We start from the raw sequence: 13710 nt of genomic DNA, 5'->3' as shown, positions 1-13710 counted from the left end.
CTGCTCCAGTTCTAAACCCATGGCTGTCTTTCTGCCTTCTGAAGGCTAGAAAGGGACAGGCGTGGTGCCAGACGAAGGAAGGAAAGCTCTCACTGAGGTGGGAAAGAACATTTAAGTTTTATTCTGGTCTTTGCTAGACCTGCTATCCAGTTCTATCAATACGTTGGAAGAGCAGATGTCCAGCTCACTCCAGATGTACTGCCTTTCTTTCCAAGTTACCAGATACCTAGACAGAATCAACTAAAGGGAGGAAGAAATTAGTGTGACCTGGGGCTTCAGAGTCTCAGCCCAGGGTCTCCTGGTGCCATGCACTTGGGCAGAGCACCCTGGTGGTCAAAATATGTGATGCAAGCTGTTCTCCACTTCTTAGCGGAGAGAAGGGGAACACAGGGATGAGCCAATAGCCCCATGAACACACTCACCAGTGGCCCATTTCCTTTAATTAGGCCCCACCTCCCAATAATGGCTTCATATTATAAAATTTCCATTAATTGGATCTGAACCTTACGAAAATGTAATTGTCTCAAGAAACATCCTCACAGATACACCCAAGGGTGTGTGTTATTGGTCTCCTCTACATTTTCAAAATCCAATCAAACTGACAATTGAAATTAGCCACAGCGAGGCCTGTAAACCTATCACACACAACAAGCCTGTGAAGGGCAGAGGATGCTGCCCAGTGGGAGAGCACTGTCTAGCATGTGTGATTTCCTAGATGTAATCCTCAGTGTTGCAAAAAATTAAACCAAAAGAATACGGATCTGACCTGTGGGATGCCACAGTTTACCCACAGCACAGTGCCGAGTATTCTACCATCCATCTCCTCTTGTGATCCAGTGGCTCTGCTCCTGCCCATCCCAAGAGGAACCGACTTCATCACACTGCATTTAGCTAGCTCTGGAAGAGACACTAATTCAACAGTCCACGTACAGTGCACACCAAGTACAAATCACCATCATGACATCCTAAGTCAAAAGCCCTGAGTTGTACTATTTCACATCAGGACCGTGTGCAGCATTCTGTCAGAGAGAGGTTGATGATGACAGCTGGCATGATAGCACAATAATAAAAATACTGCTATACATGATCACATACTACAAAATGATCAATGTCAGCATAGTGCACCTTTTGGCCTCTGAGCAATACCCGGTGAGAATATTGTTCATGTCCAAAAAACTATAGCTCTAGGCTGAGTAGACGGTTCAGCCAGTGTTAGCCTTCCAAGCGTGAGGACCCGAGTTCAATCCTCGGAACACACAGAAGAAGGTGGGCGTGGTAGTATGAGCTTCTAATCCCAATGCTAGGAAGGCAGAGGTGGGTGGATCCCTGTGGCTTGTTAGGCTGCCTCCCCAGCCTAACTAGTGTGCCCCAAGTCCCTGTGAGAGACATTGTCTCTGAAAAACAGGGTGAATGACTCGTGAGGAATAATAACTCAGGTTGATCCCTGGTCTTCTTGTGTGCACCTGTGCACATGGTCTGGCACATGTATGTGCACCTGCTCGCAAACCTGTAAAAATTATTTACAAGTCAATGATTATGAAAAGTGCTAGAATTTATGTCGTTCAGGAATTTGTGGATTGGGCTCAACTTCGGGTGAGGAGTTTTATGGCTCTCTGAATTTTATTCCATTATTTATGTCTTCCTTTCATTTTATATATTCCTACAAGCTTCAGAAGTTTATATTTATCGCTGGGATATTAAACTATTGTTCTCATTCTGCCAGTAATCAGCTTTGAGTTTTTGAAGATGATTTCTTTCAATTCAGAACCTTCTCATTATTTCTCCTTTTCTGTGCTTGGGCCAATATTATGTATTTCTTGAGTTCTGTCTTGTATTTTCAGTGCCTTTTTAAGATTGTCTTTTATGCTAATAGATTACATTTGTGTCATTTGGTAGCTACCTAATTCTAATCTTTGCAATGATTAATTATAACACCCATGGATTTGTTTTTATTTTATTTATTCTTTGAGAAATTCATACGTATTTTTATCATATTCCTTGCTGTCCCCCAACTCTGCTCTGATTTTCCCCTACCTAACTCATGTTCTTTCTCTCCCTCAAAAATAAAAACACAAACAAAAGAAAAAGTCACTAAAAACATGGATTCTGAGTTGTGTTGGCGGACTACTCCTGAGCCTGGGGCCTGCCCTGACTCACTGACTGACGTACCCAGTGTTGCTCTGTTTAAAAAAAAAAAAAAAAAAAATTTCCCTGCCCATGTTGATTTTCACTGTTCACACTGTTAACTCAAAATAATATCTCGAGTTTTCCTGATTACTGTTTATTCATTTGTGATGATGGCTCCAAAGGTGGGGGTCAGAGTGGCCTCCGAATCTCTCTGGAATTACTAAATCCTTGTTGACTTTCTCCTCTCAGTCTTTTTTGGTCAGAACTGAGGACCTTTTTTTTTTTTTTATTTTCTCCAGTATGGCTGATCCTTGATAAGTTTATATTTATTAACAGATCAGATTAATGACTTATAATTGAATGACTGCTGAGTTTCTCTGTTATGTAGATAGTTTCCCTAAAAGGCCTTTTCTAGGATCAGGGCTGACTCTGGGTCCTGAGTAAGACAGTAAGTTTTGTGCACAAGTCAAAGGTCATTGGTAGCACACTTACATGTGTGTGCACACACCCAATCTTAGCCCATTTTATATTGTTATAAAGGAATGCCCACGCCCTGGGCCATGCAGATAGGGATTTATTTCTTCCGGCTTTGGAGGGTGGAACATACACAAGTTGAGGGCCCACGAAGCTGAAGGACTAGACCAGCAGCTGGTGGAGACTTTTGTGCTGTGTCGTCTGTGGTAGAAGATGGAAAGTGAGACAGAGGAAGAGGAGAGCACACACTCCTCCTTTCATGAGGAGCCCACTCACAAAGGAGGAATCCCTCTTGCAGAGTAAGAGCATCACGGTCCTGAGTACCTTTGTGAGGTGCCACTTAGATACTGCTGCGATTGCGGACTAAGTTCCAACAAATGCTCTCTGAGAGAGTTAGCCGACCCTGGGAGAGTTGTGCCCAAAGGGAGGAGAAAATGATTGGATTTCATTCCGTCCCACATAAAACTACTATTTTGCTTTTATTCTCCCATTCATGTCTTTCATAGAATTCTAGAGTGGCCTGATGGTGATGTCTGCTTTGGCCCTTAGCTGGGACAGCTGCCCCAAGCCCAGAAAGCCACCAAAGGAAAGTAGCACACTTGACTTGGGTGCCTCTTAGAGGACACATAGCGGCAGACTGCTGCTGGTGCCTCAGGGCTGGCACCGGGTGACTGTGTGGCCTCTCCACCCCCTTTGCAGTCAGTTGTCCTGTGAGTTGTCCCCGTTGCCCTTTCTATTCTTCACTCTGGGCTTGTTTGATTTTTACGGATTTCTCTTTTGCTTGAAAGCGATGTTGTGTTATGTTATTCTTAGGCTCCAGATGCCTTTAACATTACCAACTAGTTTTCCGGGAGTATCTATTCATTTCTGAGTGTTGATGTACCACTGTGATGATTCCAGTGCCATTTGGGTTCTGTTATTTTGTTCTGGAGGGAGGGTTTCCCAAAGTCTAGGCTGGCCTCAAACTCACCATATCACTAAGGATGGCCTTGAGCTCCAGATTCCCCTGGCTCTGCAGACTACCTTGTCCAGCTTGAATTTCTTCTCATGAAAATATCTTCTTATCACTGAGTGGCCAGGTGTGACATGGGTGTGTGTGTGTGTGTGTGTGTGTGTGTGTGTGTGTTCATTTTTCATCCTGACCAGAGTTCCCTGTACTTTCTCTTCAGCCCAGTTTCCATTTACACACCTGGGCTTTTCTTATTCACCTACTATATATGCTTTGGGGGAGGCTTATGAAAATGGCAGTTCCTAAGATCCAACAGAACAGCTTATGAGTTCTGTGATGTCTAGTACGTTTAATGTTTCAGAAAGTTGATTCAATCATAGAATATAGTAGTTGAATCATACTGATATGATGCCTTTATGAGAAACAACACTAGGTCTTAGAGCTTATATGTGAAGTCTTTGGCTCTGTCCTTCACACACAGAAGCCTTGGCTCCCAGTACACTTCATATATCATGAAAACTGGAGAGTTCCCAGTATTCGGTGGGTGGGGATGAAATATTTGGCTGAGTACTATGAGTTTATGAAGTCCTCAGTCTAATACCAATTTCTTAATTGAAAAAAAAAAGACTCACCTCCTTGACATGAACATATAAACCATTGTGGAATGCAGACATAAGTCCAGTTATTTATTTTTCATTACTATATACATTGAGGTTTTATTCAGCCTTAAAGACATAAAATTGTGTCCTTTCCAGGAAACAGATGGAAGATGAAGATTGTGCTGTTGTATGAAATAGACCAGACTCAGAAACATAAGTATCACATATTTTCTGTGAGCCCAGTTTTAAGCAGCATGTTTTTTATCAGTCAGCTGCATCCTTCAAGGGTAAAGGCTTGCCCTTTGCAGAAGAGGCTCAAGGTTGAAAGGCCAATGCTGACATGGCAGCCGAGCACGAATCTGCTAACTTTCATCCTTCCATTCTGTTCTCCTCAGCATTGAGGTGAATACAGAATATCCATAGGACGTGTGACACCCCAGGAAACATGTCCATGTCCCAAAGTATTCTCCTGCTCTGTGTAATCATCACAGGTAATACCAAGTCTTTAGTTGGACATGTAGCACTGTAGAGTGAAATCAAGATATTCATACACTCAAAGAAGAAAAGAGGATGTAGGCAGCCAGCCAGATGTGTCTGGCTTTGAGACAAAAATCTGTCATAGTCCAGGGTGTTTAGTATGATTGTGGATGAATTGGTAAGTGCTGTGTCAACACACAAGCCGCCATGAGCTCTGTGTGTCTTTGTGTAGTTTTAAAAATCATACATATGTATATGAGCTCTGCTAATACATGGCCATGTTTGCAGTGATTGGAGAAAAATGACTTTTGTTTGTTTTCCTTAGCCCAGTGATTCTTGTGACCATGCTACTCAGCTGGATGGCACCAAGGAAGAAAAAGAACTGCCAGGAGTTACCAAAACAAGTGGCCCTCTGGTAAGTTATGGGAGGATGTATGGGGATAAGAATGAAACCATTTCTTCAAGACAGTCATGCAAAACTTTAAAATAATGCAGTGTGATTGAGGGGGTTGGACAGCCACATCCATTAGCATACCTGACTACTTCTCATCAGTTTCTAAGAAAAATATTCAGCAGCCAATGAGCTGAGTTTAATAGGTAAATATATAATTGATGACATGTTCTATAAAAACAGATGCATAACTCAGTAACTCAGTGATTGATTTTTTTGTTTTGTTTTGTTTTCTCATCCCCCTCTCCATTCCCTGTTCCCCGCCATCTTCTGCAATCACTTCTGCTCTCCACTCACACCCAAGAGGGAAGAGTCGGGTAATAGCTAGGTCTCCATTCCACTCACACCCAAGAAGAAAGAGTCAAGGAAGACTCGGGCGGTAGCCAGGTCTCCGTTACTGGGGAGCAGAGAACTGTGCCTCCATTCTTGGCTTTCTGGAGCTTTTCTCACATCTGCTTCGACTTGCAGTACATCCATAGCATGCATGGGTCTCAAACTAATCCCAGGTGAAAGAAACCAGACAAAAGCATTCAGTTTATGTAAAAATACAAGAAATATGAGCTAACCCTCAGTGATAGAGAGACCATAGCTGACTTCCTGGGAAACTGAGATAAAGAAAGGAGGGAAGGATGAATAGATTTTTCCCAAAGGACATAGATGCCCTAAAAGGCATGAGCATATTTTGGGATACTGGGTGGCATTTATCATCTTGACTGTAGTACTGGATAATTCCATAAGACCTAAATTTTGATCAAAATTTATTAAATTAATTCTTATCAAATTATATGCTTAATACATATTCTATATTTGAGTTTAATTATGCAGGTAATTATAAATCAGCCATATGAACTGGTTAAAATCAAGCCCATAATAAGTCTTGCAGTTTCAGTAACAACACAGATATTTACATGGCAGTGCATCACTTACAGTGCCCACATGAAGGGCTGTTCATAGATTGCACATGGTTGATCTTTGACTCTGAGTGATGAATGGCACTGAGTTTGGTACTTACAGAGATTTACAATCCAACTGCTCTCCTCAAAACCCGAGTCTACAAATCACTTCTCATAGAGATAAATGATAGCATCTTTCTCATGTTCAGTCAACAGAGATGAAATATTCATCGGCAATGTTAGTTTATTTAAAAGGCAAAGTCGTCAGTCTAGTTTACTGCCAATGTTTTAAGTGAAAAATCAAATTCAACACTTGCCATTGATTTAGAACTCACTGCAAAATACAATCGTGCCATCTACTGAGAGTCACCAGCTGCATCTGCGTGTGTTTCCTGTGAAAGGAAATCCAAGGAACCTTGATTTAAACAAGTAGGAGTTTGTTTTAATCACAGATTAAGAAACTGATGATGAAAAAAAAAATCAGAGCTGGTGCAGTTGCGTACAACAGAGGGGGCCCTTAGCCTGGGGGCTGACTTCCTCTTCATGATGCCCGGCAACTGGTAGGCTGAGTCCCTGTCCCAACCCTGTGGTTAGGAAACCAAGCTGATGTTCGCCAGGAGCATCCGCCACCTGCCTATCTCTGTTCAACAAAAAATCCTCACTTCTGGAAAACCTGCGCTACGGGATTTTCCCTATTTTCCATAGTCAGTTTGCAACACCCTTACTTGGTTATGAGGACTCCCCCGCCCCCCCCCCCTCTTTAGTTGCTTAAACCTTATTCCCTTAAAAAGAAGTTATCTTGGTTTCTTACTTAAACTTTTTATTTCTTGAGTATGATGAATTTTTAATTTATTCTGGATTCTGAACTTTGACAACGATCTTGATTTTATTTCATTCATTCTTATCAGCCTTCAGTGAGTCTTTCCCATCTCAGTTTCTGGAGATTTTCTTCTATTATATCTTGAATTAACTTTTCTCCTCAATTTCTGTGGTCCATCTCTCTAGGACACAAATTCTATGGTTGTTGCTTTGCTTGAATCATATTTCACTGTTTGCTAAATTTTACGTTAGTCTCTGTGCCATGTATTCTAAACTTTTTCATCATTGTTTCAAATTATTACTTTTTTTGGTTATAATTGTATGATTATTTAGCTTCCCGATTCTGTGTATGTTTCAGAAAACATACTCTTCTTTCCTAAGAAAAACTTCTTTTTATTATATACCCATTGTTACAGCGATATGTTCTGAGCCAAAGTGGCCCCTTAAAACTTTGAGGATATGAGTTATTTTTATGCCTTTTTGAAACTGGGACATAATTTACAAATAACACACCACACTTGAGTCGTGTCATTTAGCTGCTTTTAACAGATGTGCTCCCCAGAAAATCACAGTCCGTGAAAGTGTAGAAGATGGCCATCACCACAGAATGCCTCCGCTGTCCTCGTCCATGGACATCCCTTCTTTCCTTCAGAGGCAAGCTGTGCGTGACTACTAACACCTTTGCTCATTTTCATCTCCATTTACGTAGAATTTTAAATATGTGACGGCTTTAGCATTTGCTTTCTTTTACTCATAATCATAAATTTAAGATCCACAAATTTGTACTTACAGACTTCTAGTAGGTAATATTCCATTTTATTATATTTTATTTTATTGGTTTTTCGAGACCGAGTTTCTCTGTGTAGTTTTGGTGCCTGTCCTGGATCTTGCTCTGTAGACCAGGCTGACCTCGAACTCACAGAGATCCTCTGCCTCCGGAATACTGGGAGTAAAGGCGTGCGCCGCCGCCGCTGCCCGGCTCCGTTTTATTACTGTGCCTCTTATTGCCCTATCTGTTCACCTGGTGATGGATGTTTGGATTGCTTACAGTCTGGGCTGCTGTGCGCAGTGCTGCCAGGAGCATTCATGGGGCTAAAGAGTGAGCATTCACATTTCTTGCTCGAGCCAAGAGCCCACACAATCCAGACTGTTGCCAAGCACTCACCACACACAGCATCAGCTCACATTGCTGCTCACAGCAGGGAATACTTTTGTAGGTAAATCCAAGAGACTGAAATTCTATCTTCAAAAACACCACAGCCAGAAATAACAACCAGAATAGTTTTTTATGTGTATCTTGTGTGGAGGATGCTGTCAGCTAGCTCTTGGTGTTTGTGAGTGAGCTCACATGAGGAAAAAAAAAAACTGACTACAATGTAAATATTTTTTCAATATCTTCAGTGTCCACTAAGATATAAATATTTAGTGTTCTCCCAAATATTTTGTGTGGAGAACATATTAACTGTGGTGAAGTGGCATGCCCAGTGACGCAAACAGAGAAGGAGGAGCTACCCCTGGGTGAGCACCCTCTGGTGAGGGAACTGGAGCACTCCCACTGGGCAGGAGCTAGAGTCCTGGGGTGGAGCTTCCTCCAGTGATTGGAGCACCTCTGATCAAGTCTGTGGTCCTAGAGTGTCTTTCTGTCTGCTTCCCAGACCTCCCACTAGGCCGGTCTCCTCAGCACTGTGAAGCAAAGGCCTGGGCTAAGCCAAGGGACCCGCCACACGCATATCCCCCAAGGGAGATCTCAGCACTCCCAGCGGTGAACTTACATACATCTCTGTAGAGCTGGACTACATTGATTTTTTTTCCGATTGATTTATGTAGGAAATTATTGTGTGTTTGCTCTATAGATTTAGTTTTCCCAGAGGCAGAATTGTTTCTGTGCTCAGGGCACTTAGTTGAAGGTGTATAGAGTGGATGGGTGGAGTTGGCAAGCCCTCCCCAAGTTCAAAATCAGAGAGCGGAAGACGCTGTCTCAGTTCCTGCAAAGCTGGGTCACTGTTTTCTCTCTCAAATGTCTTTCCCTGTGACCCCTGCTGCACCTTCTCTCCTGTGCTGGTAGCCCACTCACCCCCAGGGTACTTAGTTCATTTAGATAATATACTTTCTATTTACATAGGGTTATATTTAAGGACTATCCAAGGAAGAAGTCTTAGTGTCTGTATTCTCAATCATTTTTAAATATTTGCCTCAGTCCATCCCCTACTTTGTCCATTCCTCATTATTAATTTGTTTTTCTCATCTTTTCCTAGGAATTCTCCCTTACACTACTTAATTTTTTTTTAAATTTTACTTTGTGTGTATGGGTGTTTGCCTGCAATATACGTTTGTGCCTGGTGGCCTGGGAGTCCAGAAGAAGGCATCAGATTCCTTGGGCCTGGAGTTACAAATGTCTATGAGCCACCATGTGGTTGCTAGGAACCTGCGTCCTCTCGATGAGCAGCCAGTGCTCTTAACCACTAACCCATCTTTCCAGCCTCCCTATGCTACTTTAAGAGGAGGTATTCCCCCTACTGTTTGCTTTCCATCCAGGAACTGCTGTCAGTTGTTCTACTGTGGAATTCTTGGCTGAATTCCAGGGCTGTGGAAGAGTGGTTCCCTGCAAAATCTGCCATTGGTAGGGACTGGGTGGGAGGAGAGGTCGATGGCTCTCAGCTGGCCTCCTGGATTAACATTCTTCAGCCAGTGCCTGAGTTCCGTTTGTTTCTTTAAAACATTCTGCTATCTCTATATAGATATAGATATATATCATTTATCTACTCATACTGTCTATCTATCATATCCATCTATCATCTATCCATCCATCCATCCATCCATCCATCCATCCATCCATCCATCCATCCATCCATCCATCCATCCATCTATCTATCTATCTATCTATCTATCTATCTATCTATCTATTGTCTAACTATCTATCGGATTTGCTTATCTATCTATCTATCTATCTATCTATCTATCTATCTATCTATCTATCTATCTATCTATCTATCTATCTATCATCTATGGGCAACAGGTCTCATGTAGCCCAGGCTATCTTCAAACTCTCTAAGTAGCTGAGGATGAGCTTGAACTCTTCATCTTTCGGCCTCCCCCGGCCAAGTGCTGGGATCCTAGGACTGCACTGCCACCCCCACCTCTTGTTCATTTTTAAATAATTTAGAGCATCTGGAGAAAATGTGATCAAGTGAAATGCATGCATTTTTCAAAGGCAAAATATTCTGGTTTTTATAATTCTCAACTATATTCAATTTTATATCCTCAGCCAAGAAAATTCACATCTTCAGTAGCTTTATTGCATACTGTACCAAAAAAAAAAAACTTCAAATCTCTTTGTTCTAGCTTTATCAATGGAAAAAAATATATGTGGTACCATTGCTGGTGGAGTCTATCAAAAAAAAAAAAAAAAAAAAAAAAAAACAGAACCAAGGTGATTTTCGTTTACTTTCAGACTTAACGTGAGAAGTTCAGGTCTGACAGGACACTCATGTGGACATGGCCAGGTTTGATCCTCAGTGTCCGCCACCCTTACATCTGGGGTCCTTAGTGGTACCCACCATGCTTACCTGGACACAGCACTTGGCAGGCAGATCCATGCTGTCATCTGTGGTCCTGCCACAGGCAGATTGGGATTACAGAGATATATATCATTTGATTTGTAGAACAGGGCTTCCTTTGCAGCCCAGGTTGTTATCCAATTCACAGTCATCCTGTCTCAGTCTCTTGAGTGCTGGGATTATAACCTTGTACCATCATGTCTGATCCTATTCCTGTTGATTAGGAAAGCCTTAGTTTTCCCAGAAAACCCTTTGGGTAAGAGGACACTTACTTATACCCTGTTGCCCATATTTGCCACATGATCCCTCTTCGTGTCACATGAGCCTGAAAATGAAGTTTTTTGTTTAATACCTAGCTTCCTAAAAATAAACCAAGATAGTATGAAGGCAACTAGAGTATGTGGCAGGTGGTGGCAGTGTCTGTTGCAGAAGCCGTATCTACCAGAGGGCTTAGCGTTCAGAGCCCCACAGTGGTGAGCACTAATGGCCACACACGGCTGTCCATACCCAGACTCTCATGACCTCACATCTGTCACACACATCTCCATGTCGGCAGTGGAAAGTAATTCTGGAATAAGGATGGTTCTTTTGTTTCTCCATTTAGCCGGATGATACTTCTCTCAACAGTACCACCCTATCCAATGGTACCCGGGATGAAGAAGGTAGTTTTGTGGACCTCCAGAGTGGCTCCATGGTAAGTCTTGGATGTCAGAGCAATTGCCTGTTTAGACAGCTATGTTGGAAGGTAAGAAGAGTGATGTTTTTTTCTCAAGTCAATTAAGAAAACTTGAACGAGGGTTGCAAGTCAACAGCTGCTGTGACCCACCAGCCTTCTAACAACTAGGAAGGCGACTCCAAACTAAGGAATGAATACATCTTCTTTGCTGCAAGCCTACATGAGAGGCTCCGGCAGGGGGTTAACAAATTCAAGACTAGCCTGAACAACTTAGTGAGACCCTATGCCGAAAATGCTTAAAAGAGGGGCTGAGGAGGTGCAGAATACTTGCTGTATGAGCATGAGGACTTAAGTTTAGTACCCAGTGCCCACATGAAAACGCAGATGTCGTGACTCTTGCTGGTCATCCTAGTATCAGGGAGTCAGAGACAGGCCGATGTCTGGTTCTCACTGGCCAGCCAGTTTAGCCTAATCTGTGAGCCCCAGGTCCCAGTGAGAGACCCGGTCTCAAAACACAAGGTCGACGGCTCCTGAGGAGCAACTAGCCAATGCTGACCTCATGTTTACACACGTACATGAACAGACACGCACACCCTCGCACACACATACACACAACAGTAATGAATAGTGAATAATAAAAAGAAGGTTAGAGTGTAGCTCAGAGGGAGAACATGAGGCCCTAAGTTCAAACTCCAGCATCACAAAAACAATAGCAAATAATCCGAGTTTAAAGGAGGCTCTTCGAACGGACATGACTGTGTTTGGAAACCGAAGTGAACTCTGTGGTATCAAGTGTGGAGGGAGTCGTGAACTTTCACCTCCCTCACGGATTTCCCACAGATAGTCTCCAGCAGCTCCCTGAGTTGGTTTCACTTATCTACAGTAGCCTAGAAGTTCCTTTGTTTCCTGGGTAAGTGAGAAGAAAGCTCCTATGGGACACTGAAGGCTTTGGACCTTGCTTAAACCTCATTTCCAGCCTTACTTCTGAGGGCTTGTCCATACAGCTTTCTCCCACCTTGAGTAACAGTTATATGTTTCTTTGTCAAAAATACTTGTCATTTGCCCTGTACATACACTATGTCACATCCACACAAAGTATCTCTGAACTAGTTTTCTGGCAGAGGCAAGATAATAGATCTCTTAAAGAAGTCAGTGGAAGACCCTCACATCTTTGATGAGGTCGTGGTTCTCTGATGCCACCTTGATGGAAGGCAGATGTTAGCCCGATAGATGCTCAAAAGAGAGAGATTCCCTGGAGACAGCAGTTTCTTAGTCACTGTCTATTTTGAGGAATGCGATGCTGACACTCATGTATCACCCATTCCTGAGATTTGCCCATTGTTTAGAAGAGCAGTGTTGTTAATTCATATATGTATAAACTGAACTTGAACATACGTGCAGTAACGTCTCTAATTTGAGATCACCCGAAATCCATCCTACTTATAATGGGATCTCACTGGGAAACCTTGGTGACCGTAGAAGGGGTTATCTGCAACAGGGCTTACACAGTGATGCAGATCAGCCCTTAAATAGCGTCTTCTATTTACTATTTCACTTGGTGGTACCCATGTGCCCAGGCCATCCCTATGCATCAGCCTCAACTCCTGCCTCTCCTCTCTTCACACCCATCTCTGAGGCCCACAGGTGCTATCATGTCAATGGTTGTGGACTATTTGTACCTGCATCCTTTATTACAGTTTCTTCTTTGGTACAGATATTTGTGGTCGTCATCTTCATTCCTGAAGCAGCTACCTAGTAACCTCCCAGACATTAGCTTTATACCCCTCAGGATCCATTATTCCCATAGCTGTGCATCATGGATCCAAAGTGCAAGTCTTGCTTAAAGCCCTAGTGGGGCTCCCTGAAACTTTCTAGTTCACAGGAGAACTCCCAACACAGTATATGATCACTTGTCTGCATCTATCCAGCCTTACCCCGCCTCCAGTGCCCTGTACAAGGCATCGGTGAAGGGCACACCACGCTGAATGTGGAGGAGGGTGGATACCTAACTCAGTTATCGTAGGAGACTATGGCAGACATTGTTTTGTTTGTTCTACCTCCATGGCAGTTCTGTGAGCACAATTTTGTGTCCAGTCAGAATGATGCATTTTCCAGTTCTTCATTCTCTGCTGCTAGCTTTTCGCATCATCGATTCTTTCCAGACATTGATTCAAAAAAGTTCTTACTGATCACATATTGTCTACGTAAAGATTCTTAGAAGGTTGAAGAGATGTTCAAGATGATGATGTGAGAGAAAGAACTTGGTCCTGCGTGGTGATTATGGAGCTGTGCAGGATGAGTTAATCACTCAGGTTTCTTTTTTTTTTTTTTTCCTGAAAGTAAAATTGGATGTCAATAGTGACATAAATAAAGCAGTATTGGATCTAAAAACAATCTCCCTGGCCATGTTCTCCAACTTCTCTTACTTTGGGTTGCTATGCAGAGGTTCTTTATTTAGAAATGTTAATTAAAATGGGAGGTGCAGGATTCACCAGAGATGCCAACACAACCTTTACTGTACCTGGACGGAAGCTACTCTCAAGTTTTTACCTTGAGGTGACTACATTCTGCGTTGCATGGTTCTGCATTATAAGGAACCATGGACCCAGTGGCTGGACTGTCTGTGGTGGGACTTCTGGACATGGGTGAGAGAATGTTGGGGTCTCTGACTTTTCAGAGGCGAATCTG

The 13710-nt window shown here is 42.7% G+C and overlaps 1 protein-coding gene across 5 annotated transcripts in view; it reads left to right on the top strand.

Moving 5' to 3' along the window:
• The window catches only part of Arhgap28 (Rho GTPase activating protein 28), a 171444-nt gene that overhangs the window by 120058 nt on the left and 37676 nt on the right, over positions 1-13710 (top strand). For all 5 annotated transcript variants that reach the window (XM_076549824.1, XM_076549826.1, XM_076549827.1 and 2 more), the window contains exons 4-5: positions 4952-5041; positions 10951-11040. In XM_076549824.1, coding sequence (XP_076405939.1) covers positions 4952-5041; positions 10951-11040 — 180 coding nt within the window. The remainder of the gene's footprint in view (positions 1-4951; positions 5042-10950; positions 11041-13710) is intronic.

Source organism: Peromyscus maniculatus, chromosome 13 (assembly GCF_049852395.1).
Source record: "Peromyscus maniculatus bairdii isolate BWxNUB_F1_BW_parent chromosome 13, HU_Pman_BW_mat_3.1, whole genome shotgun sequence".
NCBI lineage: Eukaryota > Metazoa > Chordata > Mammalia > Rodentia > Cricetidae > Peromyscus > Peromyscus maniculatus.
The sequence above is the reverse complement of the archived record's forward strand: the minus strand, read 5'-3'. Positions and strand labels throughout refer to the sequence as shown.